The 23555-nt window shown below is 40.3% G+C and overlaps 1 protein-coding gene across 9 annotated transcripts in view; it reads right to left on the reverse strand.

Moving 5' to 3' along the window:
• ocrl (OCRL inositol polyphosphate-5-phosphatase) overlaps nucleotides 1-23333 on the reverse strand; it is a 66852-nt gene extending 43519 nt beyond the window's left edge. The window contains exons 1-5 of one of the 9 annotated variants that reach the window (XM_069893211.1): nucleotides 19669-19750; nucleotides 9335-9536; nucleotides 3170-3261; nucleotides 1708-1746; nucleotides 99-279 (exon numbers count right to left, since the gene is read on the reverse strand). In XM_069893211.1, the coding sequence (XP_069749312.1) occupies nucleotides 99-279; nucleotides 1708-1722 (196 nt within the window). In that variant the 5' untranslated portion in view covers nucleotides 1723-1746; nucleotides 3170-3261; nucleotides 9335-9536; nucleotides 19669-19750. Of the gene's footprint in view, nucleotides 1-98; nucleotides 280-1707; nucleotides 1747-3161; nucleotides 3262-9334; nucleotides 9537-12142; nucleotides 12276-13470; nucleotides 13659-19668; nucleotides 19751-20353; nucleotides 22525-23215 lie in introns of those variants that run through there. The other 8 variants (XM_069893215.1, XM_069893212.1, XM_069893213.1 and 5 more) reach the window with 8 other exon arrangements.
• Nucleotides 23334-23555: the final 222 nt, after the last annotated feature.

The following is a 23555-nucleotide window of genomic DNA, read 5'->3' on the forward strand; positions in this document are numbered from 1 at the left end:
GAGCACCCTTACCTTTTTTGGCTTCCAAGTTAATTGATAATTTGGTAGTCTGATACACTTTGAGAATTTGATTTCAATTTAGAAAACATTTCGGTTACCATAGGTTTCCATTCCTATTTTTGGAGCGAGTGGGCCAATGGATTTAATATTGAATTTTTCATAATCCCATGTAGTGGTTTTTGCTTCCCTCATTGCTAGAAGGGCCATTTGCTGAGATGGAAAGATGTTGCTCCTCTCACTCATATGCAATGGTTGTCCATTGTGATGGCTTGTCTGTCTCTAGAAAAAAAACAGGTGTTGTACTATTGCAATGGATCTTAACTTTCTTTGTCGTTGGGGTCCTTTTCTCAATTACTTTCAAAACTTGTAGATTTTTTTTCATGGGCCCATAGTTATTATTAGTAGTGGAATCCTTAACTTGGCCAGCAGCCTTCACAAGGTGGGGCTTCATTCTTAGTTTAGGAATATATGTTTTTTAAATTTTTTCTATTTAATAACATGGGTTCCCATGTACCTTGTTCATTATTATTTGATGCTTGTAACAATATTAATTTACTTTATTATTAATCCCATATATACCTATGTATTTTGCATATGTTTAAACCAATAAATAGATTGAAAGTAAAATTCTCTAGCTGGCATGTTGGGAATTGAACTTGTATGAGAATTTTGGCTGCTAATCTGGATAAATGTCTACTCTGTTGGTATTGTCTGTTGAGGGAACAATCTTATCCAAGGCAAGGGGTGAACACTCTTTTCAATTCTTGTTAAGATCTTTTAGCATCCATCTGAACTAGAACTGGCATTTAAGAGTGTAAGGGTTCTTCTAAAGCGCATTTCCTTTAACAATGCACTTTGGACCATGAGCCTAAATTGCATGCTCAAGCAAGAAGTTTAAATCCACATCCAAAATCAGACACATTACCTTGGAAATCAAACTTACGTTAGTGATCCATTTTATACTTGTAGCTCAGAAATCCCCATGCACTTGCAATCAACTTATTTATTCTACAGAAGCTGACAAAAAAATTCATAGTAGAAAAAATGGATACAAGTGAATCTGAATTGTTACCCACACACTTGGTGATGAATAGAGTAATCCATTCCAGATGGAAATCCCACCTTTTTCCAGATGCCACTAGGAATGATTTAATTTTTCAGTTTGAAATAAAATTATTCAGATATCACCTCCTTCCTCAGGGGTTGAATTTTTACTAGTTTGACAATGATGAAGTTTCCAGCACTGAATTAGAGAACCCACTCAGATTGACTCTGACATACAAGAGATCATACTGCAATCATTTTCAAGTTTAAAACAGCTACGTGCTTTCAATTCAAAATCCAGAAGATAATAACCTGAAACTCATTAAATAAAAGGGAAAATAAGAATTTAGAGAAACTTTCCAATGTAGAAGTGAAAATTAAAGAACTGAGCTTTTATACATTCATGGTCCTTCACCATGATGAGAATATATAACCACATACAGAACTGCAAGGGGGAGTTATCTTCGGTAAAGTTCACAGAACATCCTGATAAAAGACAAACAAAAATCATACAATCCTCAAAAAAGTAAAACTGGGTAAATTGTGGAATATTAGGGCCCAATATTATTCCATGGTATACTCGTTAGAAAATGCAAGAATTACTTCTTCAACCAAAAGCCATAGTTCCAATCTGACAATGGAATTGAAAAATTAGATACTCACGTGTAAAAGGATCATCAATCAAAAGACTCTCTTCAGCCTCTGAAAATGAAAGAGTTTTTGGGTTATGGTGAAGAATCACATAGTTTGTTGTATTAAAATTACAGTGAGTTCTCTTATTGTAGCGACTTGTCGCACCAACTATTCAAACTTAAACTGTTTATAAGAGTGGATTTTATTGACATGAGGCACCTCAATAATGGAGATGTATAAAAGACCAGTAATGGAAGGTTGAAGAGTATAAAAGGATAGAAAATTAAAGTTACAAGAAATGGGTGTTGATAGGCATGAAAAAATATATTAAAAAAATGAAAGAATGCATTAATGCAGCAGTAGGTCACTAAACTTGTGAGAATTGAACAGAAGTAACAAAAGTGTGGATAAGACTTTCCAGGTAGAGCAGCTGGAAGCCTATAGGTTGAAGTCAGTGGCCCGAGAGATGGTTATTCTTTTGTTTTAGTCTTCTGTTGGAGATATTTTGACTAGTATATAACCTATTAGCATATGATTATCAGGATAAGGGCAGAGATTAATGAAAGAAATGGCCTGGAGATCTTTTGGGAAAGCTGAGAAATGTATACTGTATTCAAAAAGGTAAAATTAAGGTGGTCGTCAAAGCAAAGTAAGTTTTCTGATGACAGGCAAAATAAGAAAATGATGGTGTCTAAGGAAGTATTAGATTAGACTAATTGTGTGTTAAATGTACTCAAATACCTTTGCTTTGGAGCCATTGTGTTGTTTTGATAGCTTATGGGACCAAAGGAAAATTAGCTAGTAGTCTGATACCAATAGTGAAGAAACCAAGTGTCCTAACCCACCTATTGGTAGCTCTCAGCTCATATTCTATGATATTGGAGACCAATCACCCATCCAGTCTATGCTGTCTCCAAGTGTATTACACATGATGATTTTACCCTACATGCCCCTGAAACTAATTTTCTACAGCATCTCAATCAAATCCACCTTGATTCACCTATCATCCAAATACACTCTGGGTAATACAGTGGCCAATTAGCCTTAATAAAATAAAAGATGAGTTAGTTTTTTTTTTGACAGGCAGAAATTATGGAAAGGTTTTCTCCAAAGCATGAAGAACTCCCCAGCAAGTGAGCAGACATTCAATCTTCATTTAGACCTCTATCAGGACCACATTGTAAGTCAGTACTGATGTGTGGAGGTTAAAAATGTAAAAAAAACCATATTTTCCTTATGAACCAAGGCTGTTGTTTATGCTCAGAAGCTGTCTAACCACTTGGATGAAGCGATGATAGAATTTTAACATTAATTCAGAACACTGCATCACGCAAATTACATTATTTCCGTGCAATATAAAATTTAAGAATATATTATAAATGAGAGTCAAGCTCATTAAAATAACAAAACATTTTACTTCTCATCAGATAAATACCCAACTGTAAAAGGAACAGTCAGTATAAAATTTCCCACAGTTGCTGCACCTTTGTACCTTGTATAATACGAAATTGGTTACTAATGGGGATCACAGTCTGACAACTGGTAGTTCCAGCATTTGCTTCTGTAATTGTAGAGATGGATACACTGTAATAAAATTCAACATTAAATAACTATTAATATCAATAATTAATAAAAATTCACAATACAGCAACATAAATGTTCATATTTAATTGTTGTATATGTCATATATTAGTTGTTTTTTGAACGAATAAATAAAGTTTAAACAAAAAAATAAAAAAAGAGAAAACTTGTGAATTGTATCAAAAAATAATTTTAACCTGCAAAATCAGACTATTTATAGGCATGCTAATTAAATAATTTTTTCCACATTTTCTATACTCTAACATAAAATGACAAAGTACAGGATGCATTTAATTATTTAATATGATAAAAACGTCTCTCATCATGACAAAGATTGTGTAAGTTTTGATTTAGTTCATCAGTGAGAAAATAATTATGCTTGTATTTTGGTGATGATGCCATTTCTTTTTAAGAATCCCCTACAGATAATGGGGCGACATGGTTGGTGTAATGGTTAGTACAACGCCTTTACAATGCCAGTGATTGGGACCAGGGCTTGGATCTCGCGCTGTCTGTAAGGAGTTTTTATGTTCTCCCCATGTCTGAGTGGATTTGCCCCGGAGGCTCCGCTTTGGTCCCACAGTTTGAAACGTACTGCGGGTATAGTTAATTGGGTGGCATGGACTTGCGGGCTGAAATGGTTAACAGGCTCTATGTCTAAATTTTTTAAAACTCTACCTCTGATAGTAGTTCTCTGGAAGATTGATTGATGTGGGTTAATTTAAGGTAAAATTCACTTTGATGGAATACAGTGTAGAAACACCAAACACAAAAGCATAATGTTTACACTTTGATCAAAATTGTTTTACTTATAGTCGACAAAATCCCCAAGGAAATGCTGTGGGACAATTCTCAAAAAAAAATTAAAACAATTCCAAAGACTCCAATGAATATGGCCAATGTAAGAAAAACAATAGACCAGGCATCTCAGGTTATATTTAACATTAAGTTCAGATGAAGATAAAATGCAATAAGAGATGGGCAGTAAAATAGTTCTTTGATTTTATAGATTTTGTTTCATTTGGACAAACTAATGATAGTTGTTCGATTTATGTTTGTAGAACTGCAAAGCTAAATCTTCACTGAAATAATTATGAAAATAGCAGCACAGACTAATTACATAATAAAGCCATCTCGAGATTTCTAATTTGGAATGAGATGCAAAAAGGAATTTAGAAGCAACAGTTAAACCAGAACTACAAGTTTAAAATAAACAAAACTAAAAATGTATTTCTGATGAAAAATACAGCTAATAATCAAAAATTTGGGCCCATGCAATAGCTCTGCAGATCTGTGCTTCATATCTGGAGCTCAGTTAGTCAGAAGCAGTTGTACAAGTTCTGCTTCACTCAAACACATCTGTCCAGCTGCAGAAGCTGCAGGAACATTGAAGGTGAATCCACAGACACTCATTGACTTTTTTCCTATTGTTAGGGACACTAGGAAATGCTAATGGCGATTCTTTGTTTGCTTTACGGCTGACAGAAGTATGTTACATTATGTGACAATACAAGGAACCTTGAACCTAAATTCAGCTAGCATTCCAGTAACATTCTTCGCATGTTTTGAACCATATTGCCAACAGATGACCTATACCTTTGTCAGCTACAAATAGCAGTCCAATATTGTTTGCTACTTTGAAATACATTTATTAATGGCACTTCAAATTCTGGAAACCTAGTCATTCTTCACTGTACATTATACATTTATAACAATTTGATATCAGAAAAAAAAATGCCACCATAGTTCAGCAATATGACCTTTAGATATTTATATTCAAGTGCACGTCAAATTAATTATGCATATTCCAACATCACAATCCATAATTTTAAATACTAGTTCTCTGCAAGTGATTCAAAATGGGAGGGAACACTGATCTGCTGTACTTCAATATATATGTATTTTTTTTCCAAGAGGTAAACTGAAAAACCTCACAAAGATAAGCGTATACAGAGCCGTTGTCATACCCACACTCCTTTTCGGCTCCGAATCATGGGTCCTCTACCGGCATCACCTACGGCTCCTAGAACACTTCCACCAGCGTTGTCTCCGCTCTATCCTCAACATTCATTGAAGCGACTTCATCTCCAACGTCGAAGTACTCGAGATGGCAGAGGTCGACAGCATCGAGTCCACGCTGCTGAAGATCCAGCTGCGCTGGATGGGTCACGTCTCCAGAATGGAGGACCATCGCCTTCCCAAGATCGTGTTATATGGCGAGCTCTCCACTGGCCACCGTGACAGAGGTGCACCAAAGAAAAGGTACAAGGACTGCCTAAAGAAATCTCTTGGTGCCTGCCACATTGACCACCGCCAGTGGGCTGATAACGCCTCAAACCGTGCATCTTGGCGCCTCACAGTTTGGCGGGCAGCAACCTCCTTTGAAGAAGACCGCAGAGCCCACCTCACTGACAAAAGGCAAAGGAGGAAAAACCCAACACCCAACCCCAACCAACCAATTTTCCCCTGCAACCGCTGCAATCGTGTCTGCCTGTCCCGCATCGGACTTGTCAGCCACAAACGAGCCTGCAGCTGACGTGGACTTTTTACCCCCTCCATAAATCTTCGTCCGCGAAGCCAAGCCAAAGAAAAGAAGAAAACACAACTTCACTTTAATATCATTCTAGAGAAAGCAAAAATCCACTTTTGCAGCAAATATTGCACTGAAGTTGCAATCCAGATTCTCCAATCTTCTGATATTGAGCTTGATCTATGATCCTTTCACTAGAGTTTAGACTGTTACGACCAACGCTAACCTAAACTGACTTGGAGTATTTATTAATTTGCAAATCATAGCAATATGAGAATCACCAAACTAATACAATTTGTTATCCTGGACTGTCACTGCAGTTCAGGATACAATGCTAGTTGATACAAAACTGATGGAAAGGTAAAACCAAAATTATTATAATTACACATTAATTTACTCTGATGTTCAAATGGAGTGCTCCTGCCATATCATCAAACATAAAATTATTGCTTGGTAGTTGAACAGTAACATTTAATTGCTGATTTACTTTGTTGTTAATGTATGGTTTACAGTGATTTCAAATGTAAACTGTTAACCAGTAGCTTTGAATTACCCTTATGCTATTTATCAAAAAGAACTTGAATCACCAGCCTTTTCTTCTTCAAGAAACCAATTCAATTTGTCCCAAGACCCTGGAATCAAATTAATCTTTACAAAATAACAGCCAAATATCAAGCTTACCAAACTAACAAAGGACACGGAAGTCCTTGTTATATATAATGAACAGAGTAACAACATTATGATACTTGGATGCAAATATAAAGATGTCATTTCCCTCATTTTGTATTTTTGAATACTATTTCCAGGAATGCGGAAAAGGTTTAGCATGAAGTTGTCCAACTTGAATGACAACTTGAATTGTTTTCCAATGAGTGCCAGAAGCTGCGGGTGATCTGATATTACATAAAATTATTAGAAGCATAGATAGTGTTTAACGGTCATAACTCTCTTCCCAGAGAGGAAATATTAAAAATTAGAGGGATTAGATGAGAGGAGGGACTATTTAAAAAGAATTGTGAGGCAAGATTTTCTAGAAAGAAAATACAGAAAGGTAGGTGCATGGAACATGCTGTCAGAGGAAATGTGGAAGCAGGTAAGCTTGACAGGCATTTAGAGAGGTATATGAACGGACAAATAATGAAAGAATATCGATCACATGCAGACAGTTGGGATTAGTTTACATTGGTATCATGGTGCACAGGGACATTGTGAACTAAAGGACTTGTTCCCGCAATGTACTGTTCAATGTTTGAGTCATATTTCAGCGAATAGATTGTGGAATGCTATCTGTTTATAATCACATTTGGCAAAGACAATTTTTGTTTTATTAATTCCTCCCAAACAGATTTAGGCAAAGAAAAAGACAATTTTTGTTTTATTAACTCCTCCCAAACAGATTTAGGCAAAGAAAAAGACAATTTTTGTTTTATTAACTCCTCCCAAACAGATTTAGGCAAAGAAAAAGTTTGAAAACCACTGTTTTAATCATACCTAATTGACTCGTTATGTGCCTGGTTTCAAAACCACAAAGGAAATGGGTCAATGACAATTTTTCTCAAGCAAAATATTTCAGTAACAATTGGGTCTACAGCAGTGATTCTCAACCTTCCAATCCCACTCACATACCACCTTAAGCAATCCCTAACTAATCACAGAGCATCGATGGATAGGGATTACTTAAAATGAGTGGAAAGAAAAAGGTTGAGAACCACTGTTCTAAAGCAACAAATGAGTTTTTCAAAGCTACAAACTGGAAAATGTTTGAATGATCAAGTCAGTCACCTGAAAGAAATCTGATTGAGCATGTCTTCCATATGTTGAAGAGAAAGCGTAAGCGGAGAGGCCCCTGAGAAATGCAGGAGCTGAAGATGGCTGCAGAGCATCCAGAGAATGGTTGAAGAGGGCTGGCAGAGCATCACCAGAGAAGATACTCAGCCCCAACCAAATAAAGGAACAAAACAGCTTTACAGTTGTCAGCCTGGTTGAACCTTGAAAGAATTTTACTAGTTTCAATTGCTTTTCCTCTTGTTTTTCTAAACACGAGAGAATAAAATTTCAATATTCTCTGCTCATATGGTAAACCCACCATCCCTGGAACTAGATAGAGACCACAACTGGGTTCAATAGTCCAGGTCTGATCTTACGACTTACGATGGGACTACATTCTGATAAACCCATCATAAGTGGAAAAGTCGTAAGTTGAAAAAAAAATACAGGACCGCAACTAGCAAACATCATAGCCTAGTCTACCTTAAACATACTCAGAAGACTTACCGTAGCCTACAGCTGGGCAAATTTACCTAAAACAAAGCCGATTTTATAATTAAATGTTGAATACCTTTTAATCCACAGTGGAAAAATTAATCATAAAATATAGCAATAACAACCATCGTAACTTCAAAAAGTCACAAGTCGGATCATCATAAGTAGAGGAGCATCTGTACTATAACTTGAAGCGAGACATCTTTATTTATGTACTCAAATCCTCAAACTATACCATTTGCTCTATTTGCTTGCTAAACCTGCATGTTGGATTTCAGGGACACGTGGAGAAGGACAACTAGTTCATTTTGAATATTAACATTCCTAGTCTTCCATCATTTTAATAACACTCTGCTCATCTTTTTTTTGTGTACCAAAACGAATAACATCATATTTGCCACATTATACTGCATGGGTCATATTGTTGACCTCCAACTTAGCATATTCATATCACCTTGATGCACCTTTACATCTTTCTCCCATTTTGTCTTGTGTCAGCAGCAATTACATGAGATCACTTCAGCCAAATCTTCGCCATAGACCATGAATAACTAGGGCCTAATTACTTTAAAGCTTTTAATCTCTCATCCAAGGGAAATAAAGGCCTCTTTCATTCACCCCACCTCAACCTTCTCCCAGCCTCTTCTGATTCAAAAAAAACAACTCCAATAACTTTTTGGATGAACTTTCTGTGGAAATATCCCCAGTTTTTTGTTGTGGTTGTGAGAGCTAATACATCTTGTAAAGTACTGACAAGAATTGCGTTCAGTATCAAGTAATCAATACTATTGTTTTCTGCATTTCCAGCATGGCTTCACTCCTATTATATTTTGTAACTTAGCTTATCACAGAACTCTTACCTTAAACACTTACTGAAAATATGAACTATCTCTAGATTGAACCTCATGCCATTTCCCTTCACCTTTTTTCATTGACTCTCTCACTTCCTTCCCTATTATCAAGCATTTTGATTCATTTCAGATTTCCAACATCTGCAACATTTTATTTTGGGTTTTTTTAATCTAACCCTGTCAACCATCTATAGCATGAAAATCAATTACTGGTAATGTTGAAGTAAAATATTTAACTGATTCCAAAGAGATTTTGCTTATGAGTCATGTGGAATGATGAAGCAGAGAAAGTGGTTACATTTTTAATGAACAAACATTACCCAAGAAGGATAGAGAAAATCTTTAAAAATTTGTCTCTGAATGTTTTTTTCCCACCAAGTATGGAGTTGAAGAAATAACATGGAATAACATGAAAAGAAAAAATAAACCTTACCCACAGAATTGATGGATTAATGCTAGAAATCTTTGCAAGGTTTCCTCAGAAAGGCAGACTTATCAGCCACCAGTCCAGACTAGGAAAGCCACTTGGTGCCAGAAAATCCAGCTGCTTGAATGAAATATAGGAAGGGAGTTGTTTGAAACCTACCACCAGGCAACTAAGACAAGCAGATAGAAGGGCCAGAAAGTTCTAGATCCTGCAGAAAAAGACAAGGTGGGGGAGGTAGGGTAAGAAGAGAGAGAGGCAGGTGGAGAAGAAAAAGAAAACATAATGAATTGCAGTTTTCATTAGGTTCCTGCAGATATGGTATGCAGATAGAAAACATTTTTTTAGGAAGGAACATGGGGGAAAATATGCTATATTGCTTAATCTACAGATTTTTGTGATTCTTCAAGTTCTTCCACCCACCCAACCATCCCTCATTGCTGATGTCCCCTTCCTCCTTTCTCCACCTATCATCTCCTGCCTTTGCCTTCTCTTCCCGCCCACCCCAACTCTTTTGTTTGGACACCTGCCCCGGTATTTTCTCATACTTTGATGAAGGGTTCAAGCCCAAAACATCGGTTATGAATCTTTGCCTTTGCTACACAAAGGAGACTGTTTGACCTGCTGAGCTTCTCCTGCATTTTGTGTTTTTACTTCAACCACGGTATCTAGATTTTTTTTTTCATTTACTTCTTGCTTAGTTACTCAAATTGGGAAAAGAATTGAGAGAACAATGTTATTTGAGTTCTGTTGCTGGGGACAGGGGAGAAGGGATAGTAGTCATATGTATTTGATGGTTGGATGCCATTTTAATTATTAAAATACAAGCACAGAAACAGATCTGTCAGTCCAATTCATCCAAATGTAATGCTGATCCATCCTAATCCTCTTTGCTCACATTGGACTCATATTCCTCTATGCCTTATACTCTTCAAGTATCCATCCAAACATCTTTCACATGTTGTAATTTCACCTGCTTTCACCACCTCCTCCAGCAATTTGTTCTACATTTGACTCCTTTAATGGCTATGGTTCTGAAGAGAGGCAGAAAAACCGGGTTGAGAGTAAAATACATCAGCCATGATTCAAAAGGCAGAGCGGACTTGATGGACTAGATGGCCTGATTCTTCTCCTATGTCTTATGGTCTAATCAAGAGCCCTATTGTTCCTCTGCTTTACATCTATCCACTGACTTGGCCTCCACGGACATCTGCAGCAACAAACTGCACAGATTCACCACACTCTGGCTAAAGAGAGTTCTCATCTCTATTCTAAGTGGACATCTTTTTTATTCTGAGGCTGTGCCATTTGGTCCTAGACTCTCCTAATATTGAAAAAAATACTCTCTACATCTACTCTATTCAGGCCTTTCAATATCTGGTAGATTTTAATAAAACTTTCTTCTATTCTTCCAAACCCCAGCAAGGACAGGTCCAAAGCCATCTTCATATGTGAATTATCTCATCCCTGGGATCATTTTCACAAACCTCCTCTGGATATTCTCCAACACCAGCACATCCTTCCTCAGATATAGGGCCCAAATCTGCTCACAATACTCCAAATGCGATCAGAATAAATATAAAAAACTTTGTATAACTTCAGGATGACATCCTTGCTTTATGGACATCCTTTACTACCAACTCAACCTGCAAGTTAACCTTAAGAAAATTCTGCACATCCCTTTGGACCTCCAATTTCTGAATTTTCTTACCATTTAGAAAATATTCTCTGCCTTGATTCCTTCTGCTAAAATATATGATCAGATACTTCCCAATGCTGTATTCCACCTGTTAGCCCACCCTCCCAACCTGTCTTACTCCCTCTGCAGACTCTCTGCTTCCTCAACACTACCTGACCCTCCACATCTTTGTATTATCTATAAACTTGGCCACAAAATCATCAATTCCATCATCTAATTTATTTATATATTATGTAAAAATTAGTGAACCCAACACTAACAGCTGCAGAACACCACTGGTTACTAGTAGCCAATGACTGCGACAGAACATCACTAGTTACTGGCAGCCAATCAAGAAAGGCCCTTTTATTCACGCTCTTTGCCTTATGCCAATTAGCCAATCTTCTATCCATGCTCGGACCTTTCCTGTAATGCCATATGGCCCTATCTTGTTTAATATCCTCATGTGCAGCACCCTTTCAAAGGCCTTCTGAAGATCCAAGTAAACAATATCCATTGAGCCACCTCTATCCATTATAGTTGTTACTTTCTTAAAGAATTCCAATGGATTTGTAAGGCAATATCTTCCCTGAAGAAAACCATGTAGACCGGCCTATTTTATCAAGCTTTCAAGTACCCTGAAAGCTCATTCTTAATAATGGTCTCTAAAATCTTATGAAGCACTGAAGTCAGGTTAATTGGTCTCTAATTTCCTGTCTTTTGCCTCGCTCTCTACTTAAAAGAGTTAAGTGACATTGCAATTTTCCATACCTCTGGAACCATTCCTGACTCTAGAGACTTTTGAAAGAGCAAAACTAATGCCTCCACAATCTCTTCACCTACCTTTTTCATAACAACTGGGTACAATCCATTCAGTCCAGGTGACTTACCCACCTTCAGGCCTTCCAGCTTCCCAATGCCTTCTCCTTCATAGTAATGGCTACACTCACTTTTGTTCCATGACTTTCTTGAAGACTCTCAGAAAATAATTACTCAGTTCATCTGCTATTTCTTTGTTCCCCATTACTAATTCTCCAACATAATTTTCCAGTGATCCAACGTTCTCTCTTGCTCTTTTGAAGTCATTATATATTTGAAAAAAAAATTGACATCCTGTTTTATATTATTGGCTTGCTTACCTTCATATTTCATCTTTTCTCCCCTTATTGTTCTTTCAGTTGCCTTCTGTTGGTTTTTAAAAGTTTCCCAATCCTCTAGCTTTGTGCTAATTTTTGCAATATCATATGCCCTCTCGTTAGCTTTTATGTTATCTTTCACTTCCCTTGACAGCCACAGTTGGCTCATCCTCCCTTTAGGCTAATTTGTTTACTTTGGGATAAAATGATCCTGTATCTTCCAAGTTACTCCATAAACTACGGCCATTGCTGGTCTACCATCATCCCACCAAAAAAAGGTGTAGCATAGCAACTGTGTCACAGTGTGAAATGAAGAACGAGAACATGATCAGACATAGGGCGTCTTTGGTCTCCTTTGTCCACTCAAGTTCTTTGGTATTGCTGGACATGAGGTCAAAGAGGGGGTTCATAATATAAGCTGCAGAGGGTAGAAAGTGACAATAAAAATGGACCATCCCCACAAATTCCTGGAGTCCTTTGATGGTATTGGATATCGCAAATTTGAGGATGGCTTCCACCTTGCTAGGCAATGAAACGACACCCTGCTACTGATCTGATGTACCAAGAGATCAATAGAGGACTGCCCGAATTTTCACTTGGCAAGGTTCAGTTAGCCAGAACTCCTGTAGGTGGTGGCAGAGTAAATGCAGATGCTGCAGGTGCTCTTTGTGGGAGTGGTAGCAACGAGTATGTCATCCAAGTATATGAAAAGGAAGTCCATGGCATGCCCCACTGCGTCCATCAGTCGCAGGAATGATTGTGCAGCATTTTTGAGCTCAAAAGGCATTCTCAAAAATTTGAAGAGGCCAAATGGTTTTGTGATGGTGGTCTTGGGCACATCCTCTGGGTTTGCAGGTATCTGATGGTACCCATGCACCAAGTTAATTTTAGAAAATATCCTGGCCCCATGAAGATTAGCTGCAAAGTCCTGTATATGGGGCATATGGTTAGCGGTCTGCAGTGGTAGTGTCATTGAGATACCGGTAATCTCCGCAAGGTCTCCAGCCTCCTGTGGCTTTGGGCAACATATGTAGCAGGGAAGCCCACAGGCTATCAAACCCACATATAATTCCAAGTTCCTCCATTTTGTGGAACTCTTGTTTTGCAAACTTGTTGGGTAGCAGGTGTCGGGCTCAGGCATGTAGAGGAGGAGGTCCTTCGGTGAGGATATAGTGTGCGGCACTATGTTTTATGTGGCAATGGAGAACTGGGGAGTGACAACGTCTGGAACTCTGCAAGAAGTTTGGCAAATTCATTGTTCGAGTATTCCATGGCGACTCGGTGTGGGGCGTGTAGTTTGGCTTTTCCAAGGCCTGATCAAGGGTGCTTACCACATGAAAGTACTTGATGGATATCCACTTCTATCTTGTAAATGTGGAACCGCACCTCCACCTGCCTGAAGAAAACTTCAGGCTGAGTGGTTCAAAAGACAGGCAGTTTGCGCGAAAGCGCTGTGTTGTCCAAAGTAGCAACTGTGTCACAGTGTGAAATGAAGGAGAAAATGATCAGACGCAGTTAAGTCGAATTTGTAAAATCGCCAACAGTCACATGCAGCTTTTTTAAATCCCATGCATTCTAAAAGGATGTCATTGCATTGTGACATCATGACGTCTCTCAGAACCTTCCAATGTGGTTTTATTAAGCCTCCAGTGAGCTGCTACAGTGGGATTTATGACGTACCTGAGCACTGAGGGTCTCAATGTACTGAACCGTATACGTCATAAATATGAAAATAAATCATTTTATTTCTTCAAATAATTCCAGTAAATCGATGAACTGATCTTCCTTTCACAAAATCACATTGACCTTGTCTAATTATTGTGAATTCTAAATGTAAATACATGAAGCCTCCATGTTGATGCAATCACAAAGAAATACCACCAGTGGCTATACTTTGTGAGGTGTTTGAGGAGATTTGGTTTGTCACCGAAGACTCTCGTAAACTTCTACAGGTGTACTGTGGAGAGCATTCTGGCTGGTTGCATTACTGCCTGGTATGGAGGCACAAGAATAAACTCCAGAGGGTTATTACCTCAGCCTGCAACATCACAGGCACCAGACTTGCACTCCATTGAGGACATCTACATGAGGTGGTGTCTTAAGCAACCTCTACGCTCAAAGTCCCTCCCGACGCAGGCCATGCCCTCTTCAATCTGCTACCAGCGGGAAAAAGGTACAGGAGCCTAAAGACGAGCACTCAAAGGCACAAGGACAGCTTCTTCCCCACTGCAATCAGATTCCTGAATAATCAGTGAACTAAATACACTGCCTTAATTTTTGTGCACTATTATTTTTCATTGTAATGTTGTAAGATGGTCATAGTATGAAGGTTTGCTCTATGATGCTGCTGTATAACACCGAATTTCAGGACTTGTTCATGACCATAAATTCTGATGTTCTTCAATCTTTAATAATAGCTTCTTTATCTATGCTGACACATTAAACTAACTGGTGTATAGTTTCCTTTTTATCTCTCTCCTTTTTCAAATAAGTTAATTTTTGCTATTTTTAAAAAATCTCATAGAACCTTCCACAAATAAAGAGAATTTTGGTAAATTAAAACCAATACATTAACTGTGTTGCTAGACCCATTTCAATGTCCATGGGCCCTGATCAATCCTGGGATGAAGTCAATCATGATCCAGAGACATCTGTCCATAATTACAACCACTAATTATTCAAATTACCTCCCCTTTTCAATTCCTGATATACAATTAACATCCAAGATATAGATATATCCTCTGTGAATCCTCATGCAAATATGCCTGCAATGAATCTACCATTATTTGTCATTATCACTTCACTAAACTCACTCAGAACCCAAGACTGCTAGCCCCTTGGCTCACAGGCCACATCCCAAATCCCAAGCGGCTCCCCTCCCCCTCCATTCAATGGCACTGAGCAGGGGGTGGGGTATCATCACTGAGCGGCAACTGCTCTGCATGAGCAGGGGTGGCAGTAGCATTGCAGAGCAAGGTGGGGGGGTGGGGGGGGTGTAGTGACCAGTGCAACAAAGTGGTCACTGAGACCAGCTTTCAAGAGAATGTGTTACAAGCCCAAAGGACCTCAAAACCCAGCAGCAATAGGCATTCACCAAGACAAGTGGTTTTAAAAACAAAAGTTGTTTTTAATCAACTTTAAACATGAAAACAGAATCAAACTTTAACTTATCTCTATACCTAACTAACCCCCTTCTAATTCTAAGCGCATGTGTATGTAATGTGTGTGTAAATTTAAGAAATGTTCTTTGGTTCACAGTTCAAACTCACTTCTCCTTCTTCCAAGTTCTTCAGATGCAGGCAATTCTTATACTGTGCACAGAATTTAACATGCATAAAGTTCACCAGGCTTTGGTGCTTGAAAGGTAAATGGTCAGGAAGGTTCTTGTAGGGTTTGCAGAGAGAGATTTGTTGTTCCAGGATTTCCACAACTGAGGTACCACCATTAGTCACCTCAAGGACTCGCTGATGAAACTTGCCCCATCAGGGTTTTCCAGATGGTAACCTCCTTCTTCAGACTACCAGAGTTCCTTTCTGCTCCTCTTATTCCAAGAGAAACATCAGACAGATAGCACTTCCAGTCATCCACCGCTCTGGAACTTTATGTTTCCAACCAGCTCTTCCTGGCTTGTTCTGTTCAGCTCCTTTAGTGTCACACACACAAGCTGAGAGAGCTTCTTAACTTTTGTGTGTCTCTCTCTCCAACTGCCAACTGCCAGAAAGCCCTTGTGACTCTCTCACTTGCAAAACCCCCACCTTCTTCAGCAAACAGCAGGAGTTCGTCTCCTTGGTCAAGATGTTGTCTTAGATAAACAAAACCCAGGAGTGACCTTTCTGTGAGCACTTTCCAGAAAGGTAAGTTTGTCTCCTCCAAAACAATGGTCTTTTCATTTCATGACGTCATTTCAATTAGCACCTACTTGTGAAATGTGCATCAAATTCTCCAGAGATCTTGCAATGTTACTAATATTTCCAAATATGTATAATCCATTGCAAATGCCTTGTCCCCGTTTATTTTGCTTACTACTGCCACCCCAAGTCTGGCTGCAGCAACTAACAGCCCTTCCGAAAATTGCGACGGCAGAAAATTACTGCACTGGCCTCTTTGTTAAACTTTGCACCAGAGTGAATAATAACAAGACTGAAGGTTCGGACCACTCTCTTTTTCCTCACCGCCCCCTGACCACTCCTTTTTTTCCCTCATCACTCCCTTGGATCTGTCTACTGCCACCCCTATCCACTGCCCACTTTAGGAATCACTGTTTTCGAGGAACTTTTAACACCTGCTTTTACATTTCTGTCTATCTTTATCCTGTTCTCTACATTTTCCTTTTAATTTTTTCTTCAATTTTATTCAAATACTGTACTTTACTCTGTTCATTCTTCTAAAATGCCATTGTGTTTGTGTCTCTCTTGTATCACCCATCTCTTAACCTTACTGTCCGTTCATTTTAGGAGCTTTCATAATTGATTACAGGGTTAAAATACCACATCTGAATTCATTCTTCTCTCTATGTCAGCTCTCACTATATGGTCATTAATTAATCCTATCTCATTGCACATTATCTGGTCTTGTGGAAGCCTGTGGAACTGGATTGAGAATTTGCTCTTCTGAGAATTGGTCCCCAAAACCCACTGAATTCCTTATCCAGGCTGTCTTTGCTAATACTGAACGTGGATGTTAAAAATATAGCACTTTGTTGCTATGACATGTTTATTAGGAATGCAAATTATACTTCCTAAATTTATTTGAGAAATTGCTGGGTCAGCACCTTCCTCAGAATTTCAGCCAAATTAGCTATTCACCATTTTACTGCCACTTCCTAAAATATGATAAGCAGAAAAAAAATTACAGGACACGTGTTGTTAGGTCCATAACAACAGAATAATGATCATTTCACATGCAAGTTGATTGGAAGACAGCAATTTATAACCTCCACAATGAATTCTTTTCATATTGTATCTAACCTCTTCGCACGATTGCTGATATTGGCAGAAGAGATCAGAATGGAAATTTTAAATAAAAGACCCAAAATTAGAGTGAGGAATGTAATTGAATAATGCTCAAAAATACACGTCAACATAACATCAGGATCAAATTTTTCCTGCAGCATTTTCATTTGAATAAAAAAAAATCTGTGGATAAGATCCAAATTAAAGCTTAATAATGTAGACTAGCAGTAATAGTAGCATGGTTAAAGATGACAAAAAGCAGAGAGTACAAATAAATGGCACTTTCAGATTGGCAATCTGTTACGCAAAATTGTTCTTGCTTCCTCCACTATTTCCAATTTGAATTAATGAATTAGTTAATTGCTGATAAATCTGAAAAGGAAAGTGAATTCTGAGGAATGCCCAAGTATGCAAAGAATATAGATGGTTAAGTGAACAAAGCAGTGTCCATTAAGTATGAAATGGGGTTAGGGGTGGGGAAATAGGAGGTTATGCTTTTTGACCGAAAGAGAAGAACAATTTTTGCATTTAAGCAATTAGCAGATCTTGGTATATGGATAAACACCAATGTATCATTCATTAGAATCAATAGAAGTAGACTGGTGAGCAAATAATATGGCAATGTTACAACAGGTTTTATTGTGGGGAGAGAGAATAATTGGGGAGAGAAAGCTTCCTGAGATTGAATATGGCATTGGCAAGGTCTAATATGGAGAACCCTTAAGGTCATTACATAAAATTCTTCCACATTGTTCGATGTCATGAAAACATGATGTCACAACATCAAATGATGAAGGAAATGCAAATTTTTTGGTTAACTGATTCTCACTCTTTCAATGCCTAACTAATTGATACACCTGCATTAAGAATATACTGTTTAAAAAAGACAAGGTAACATGTAAAGTAATTTGAAAAAAATCAGTATTGTAGTCTTTAATTATGTAAAGTTCACTTTAATCAAGTAATTCCTCAAACCAACAAAATTTAAATTCAAACCCCAGTCGCGAGAGCTGTAAGAGTTGTGCTATCCACTATGCTAACCGTCATAATTAATCCCCTCCTCCAAGGTTACAGATAAATCCTTACTAATATACTTAATACAGATACATAATCTTTTTTCTGAAATTCTGAAAACCGAAACCTCCGAAAATCGAACGTTTCTTCCATGTATGTTGTCTGCACACCAAAGCTTGCATTTGGTGCCAAACAGGACCTAATGCGACCCACCCCAGTCCAGCACCGTGTCTCAGTGCTAGTAATTTTATGGTTCATCTTTATCTCACTTCATTTACCATCCCCTTTCCCGTCCAGTCCCACTGCAATGCCCTCCCTCACCGGTCCAGAGTCCCTTCTAGTCAGGGGCATATCTATGCAAAATATCACCTATGGCAGGGGTGGCCAATCCATCAAAAGAAACTGTGACAAGGAGGTCTTGTGAGAGCTGGCCTTGGTGGCTGCCATGTTGTACTTGGCATTGCATAATTGAGAGTGAATGCGAGGATGAGTGCACCGAGCTTGGTAAGCGTTCCTTGTATGTATGGGGCAGTGACGCTCAGCCGGGGGTGGTTCCTGGGGATGGGGGGGGCTACCACCCCTTCAAGTCACCGTTACTATTATTAAAAACTAAGCAGGGAAAGAGAGATAATTTAGGAGAGGGGCATCAGGCAGGTCTTTATCCTGGGCACTAACATTTAATTCCAAAGGAACTTTATTGAAAATTTATTCAAACAGCTGCTGCAGGTGGGGCATAACTGGGGCACACCGCTGGCTAAATGATTGCTCCAATCTTTACCAAGGCAACCTGACTCACCTCCACGCAAGTGTCCTGGGTCAGGCCCTCGGCACACCTTCTTCATGCTGACAACCTGACTCACACCCACGCATGTGCCCCAGCCAGGCCCTCGGCGCACCTTCCTCGAGTTACCAACCTGACTCACTTCCACGCAAGAGTCCAAGTCAAGCCCTTGGTGCACTTTCCTCACGCTGACAACCCGACTCACCTCCACCCAAGTGTCTGATCAGGCACTCAGTGGTACACTTTTCTTGCACTGATAACTTGGCTAATCTCCTCATAGGTGTCCCGGTCAGCCCTTTGTCACAAATTCCTTGTGGTGACAACCCGAATCACCTCCACAAGTAACGACAGCGAAAAGAATGTGTGCGCACTGAGGGGCATTGCAAGTTTAGCAGGACAAACCTGGTGTGTCCTTTGAAGTCTCAGTGCTCTCCCATGGGGTCCATCCGCCCAAATTTATTAATTAAATTTATTTAATTCTTCAAGGTTTTTATTTGCTGGTTGTTTAAGAGTGTCCAGTTGATTGAATTCTGGATAATGGGAATTTTACTCTCCAATTTACCTGAGCAGATTTTGGCATGAATAAAGACTATGTGTCACATGCTTTTCCCAACAGCAATGGAATGACAATAGGATTTGAACCTTGACTCTAAACATTAAACTTAGTTACAAAGTATATTTATCCAATCACATCACAGCAAGATTCTTCACAATAAAGATCCAATCCAATTTCAACAGTTTTAGTAAATACAAAAATCAAATAAAGACATGCCAATACTTACTTATAGTCACCATTATTTTCAACAAGATACAAAACTATGGGTACTTTCTGTGCACCTTTTAGTTCCAAGCCTTTCACAGCTTTTCAATTTGTTAAGGAACAAGACAATAGAAATAAACATAGAGAGGCATAACTGTTGGTCATAACAGCAAACTTTTGAAAGAGCATAATTGAAGGGAAGCAATGTGTATGGATTTATTTTTTTATTTATGTGTCCGGTCTTCATTTTGAGCCTTTAAGAATGATGGGTCCACTTGTTCACAATTGATAAAAATATGCATTCCTCCACAAGCGAAAAAAAATGGTGGCGCTGCTGTCACAGCAGCTCTGGCACTGGTGCAAACCTGGGAGTGCAGGGATCAGAGCCACATTGCTGCTCTGCAGGGTTTCCTACAGATTGGTCATAATGCTGACAGCTCTGTACAGGCTTTAAACAGCTTGTTAAAAAAGCTGATAGTGTTTTTTTTTAATAATCTTGCAACCCCAGAATCTGTGCCCAAGATGGCACCACCTGTGCTGGGCAGCACACCATGTGGCTGCAGACTCCAGGGGAGCAGCAAACCGGCACAGGGCATCAGAAGCAGGGTGAACACCCCAGTGTTGAGAAGGAGAAGCATAGGAGATGATCCTACAGGACGGAGACCATGGCAGCCGACTGAGAGGGTCTCAGTGAGTGAAAAACTTACGTAGGCTGCGTGCTGCTGGAAACAGGCTTATGGGAACCAGATATCAGAAGTGGGATTCAAGATGTAGAGGGCAAGAAGGGATCCTGAAGGGCCTTGGGCACTGATGGCTTCCGGATCATATCTGAGGTTTGGATCTGGAGCACAGGTTGCCGATGGTTTGAACTGTAGTCTGTGCAGCTGTAGAGGCTGTAGGAGTGCTGGAAGCAAATCCACAGAAACGTCTCTCTCCCTTCTCTTTCATTAGGGGTGCCAGCCAATGCTCATGGTGACTCTTTGTTTATCATATATAATGCATTTTAAAATGGATTATTATGTCACAATAAAAGGAACCCTAGAACCCTCACGAACAAATGCCTGGAGAACTCACAGGAGTGAGTCCTTTTAATTTCAGAAGACTTGCTAATATTCTCTTTACAATCTTCTACAACTTCATAGTTTCGATCATCTGCAAAATTTAAAATTGTGCTCTTCACACCTGCATCCAAATTATTGATGCAAAGAGCAGCAATGGTACTACCACCACCTCAAGTAAACTACACTGTACACTTCCTCCTTGTCCAAAAACCACTTACATGATTTCTTTCTTATTTATCTTCTGCCTTCCCACCTATGACCTCCTCACCTGTGGGCCTGTGCTCCTTTGCCAGCCCCTCCCTCCAACATTTTTTTTTCCCAGATGCCTGCCTGCTTTTTGCTCATACTTCAATGAAGGGCTGAGGCCCAAAACTTTAGTTACATAGGTTTGCCACAAACTGCGTAACCTGCTGAGTTTCTCCACTTTTGTGATAAACTACAATCACCTTTTTTTTTAAACTCACTCCTGACACTGTTATTTAGTCAGTATTCAAATACTGTTTCAACTTCTTTGAAAGCCTTCAATTTTATTGACATGAATTTATGTCCCACCATACCAAATGCACCTTCATTTCTTTCCATCACATCATGATTTTCAGCATGAACGTTTTATCATTGCAATCCTGTCAAATTAGACATTAATTGTCTGTTACAAATCCACATTGGCTTCTGTAATCAACCTACACCTGTCCAAGTGCCTGTTAATTCCACCCTAATTACTGTTTTAGAACTTCTTCACCATCAACACTAAACAGACTGGTCCATGGTTATTTAGTTTATTCCAATACTTTCAGAGCATAAGTGAGACATTACCAATTTTCTATTCCTCAGGAGATTCTACAGATGTTTGGAAGTTTATGCCCAGCATCTCTATAATTTTGACCTTTAGTCTTACCTATCAGTGAAAACAACCTTCCTGGTTCCATCTTATCTATTCCTTTTATGATTTAACATTTCTAGATAACCCTTTCATTTTTCTAAACTCGAGTGTATAGTCCCAAGCAATTTGAACTACTCTCAATTCCAAAATCAACTTGGTTAACCTCCTCTGCACTGCTTCTAATGCCAGTACATCCTTTCTCAAGTAAAGAAACCAAACTCCCTGCTAGTAAGTAAATCATAACGTTAATTCTCTACTGAACTAAAAAATAAAAGAGCAAAAACTGCAGGAGCTGGATGCTTAATACGAGTTGTTTAATGTAACCTTTGATTTTTGAACATGTTAACAAAATTACATTGAAGCAGAATGCATGGCCCAGATTTGTTTGTCTGCATCTTCCCAGCAAGACGCAAACAAACATTCCATCTCATTGTTAATGCACATGTGCCTTGTTGACATTCATGTTAACTAATGCAAGGCGGCCCATCATTTGGACTAATGATGACTCTCATCATTGGTCTCAGCCCTCAGCAGGTGCCAAATCCAATGTCAGCGGGCAATCGCAATTATGTTGACTATCCACTGCTTCAACAGACACACGGCGATGACAGGTAACGATCAGACCTCACATGGCGAAATGGCCCACTAGCAAAGAATTACGATCCCGTGGGGCACCCGGCAGCAAGGAGGGCTTTGTGGGGCAACTGCCACAGGGGGCGCATTCATTGTGGACCTATTGTACGCATATTGTTCCCATATCCGAAACTGGCTAAGGGAACATCTTTTCGCCTCGGGCGGATCGATAGACGCGTAAAGAACATCGCCCACTCTGCACGGAATATGGATTTTGTGTTTTCTGTAATGAGAACGCGCTGAAAACTCTTCCCAGGAAGTCGCGATGTTTTTAAACAATCCAGGAACAAACAACTCCCCGAAGAGCGGCAGTTAAGGAGGGAAGGAGAGGAGGGAAGGAAGGAGGGAAGGAAGGAGAGGAGGGAAGGAAGGAGAGGAGGGAAGGAAGGAGGGGAGGGAGGGGAGGGGAAGGGAGGGAGGGGGAGGGAGGGAAGGGAGGGAGGGGGAGGGAGGGAAGGGAGGGAGGGAAGGGAGGGAGGGGGAGGGAGGGAAGGGAGGGAGGGGGAGGGAGGGAAGGAGAGGAAGGAAGGAGGGGAGGGAGGGGAGGAGGGAGAGGAAGGAAGCAGGGGAGGAGAGGAAGGAAGCAGGGGAGGAGAGGAGGGAGGTAAGGAAGGAAGGAGGGAGGGAGGGAAGGAAGGAGAGGAAGGAAGGAGGGGAGGGAGGGGAGGAGGGAGAGGAAGGAAGCAGGGGAGGAGAGGAAGGAAGCAGGGGAGGAGAGGAGGGAGGTAAGGAAGGAAGGAGGGAGGGAGGGAGGGAGGGAGGGAAGGAGGGAGGGGGGGGAGGGAGGGAGGGAGGGAGGGAAAGAGGGGAGGCCGTCACGGACCGTCTCCAGGCGGAGAGGGGGAACAAGTAACAGCGATGCGAGGGCCTGCCAAACGGAAGGAACACGCGGGCCGGACTTTAGTCACCGCACCGGGCGTGGTATCGGTGGCCAGGATCCCGATCCCCACCTTCCCCGTCTCGCGTCTCTCTATTCCGCCGGCGGCAAAGGATATAATGGCGGGCTTCCCGGCGGCGACCTTCGCTCTCGCTGCCGGCTCGTCCATGGGAAGCTGTCGCACAACTCACCCGCCGGACTGCGGCTTTACAGTGACCCCCCTCCCTTCCCTCCCCAGCTCGGCGCCCTCACTTTCGCTCGGCCGACGTCGCTGAGTCCGAGCGCGCCGTCTCCGGGCGGCGGCGAGGACGAGAGCGCCTCCTCCGGGCGGCGGCGGCGGCGAGGACGAGAGCGCCTCCTCCGGGCGGCGGCGGCGGCGAGGACGAGCGCGGCGCCACCCCCGCGCGCGTCAGGCCGGTCACTGCCGTCGGGGCGCAGCCGAGTTGATTCCTGTTGCG

Source organism: Narcine bancroftii, chromosome 8, assembly GCF_036971445.1.
Source record: "Narcine bancroftii isolate sNarBan1 chromosome 8, sNarBan1.hap1, whole genome shotgun sequence".
NCBI classification, from domain to species: domain Eukaryota; kingdom Metazoa; phylum Chordata; class Chondrichthyes; order Torpediniformes; family Narcinidae; genus Narcine; species Narcine bancroftii.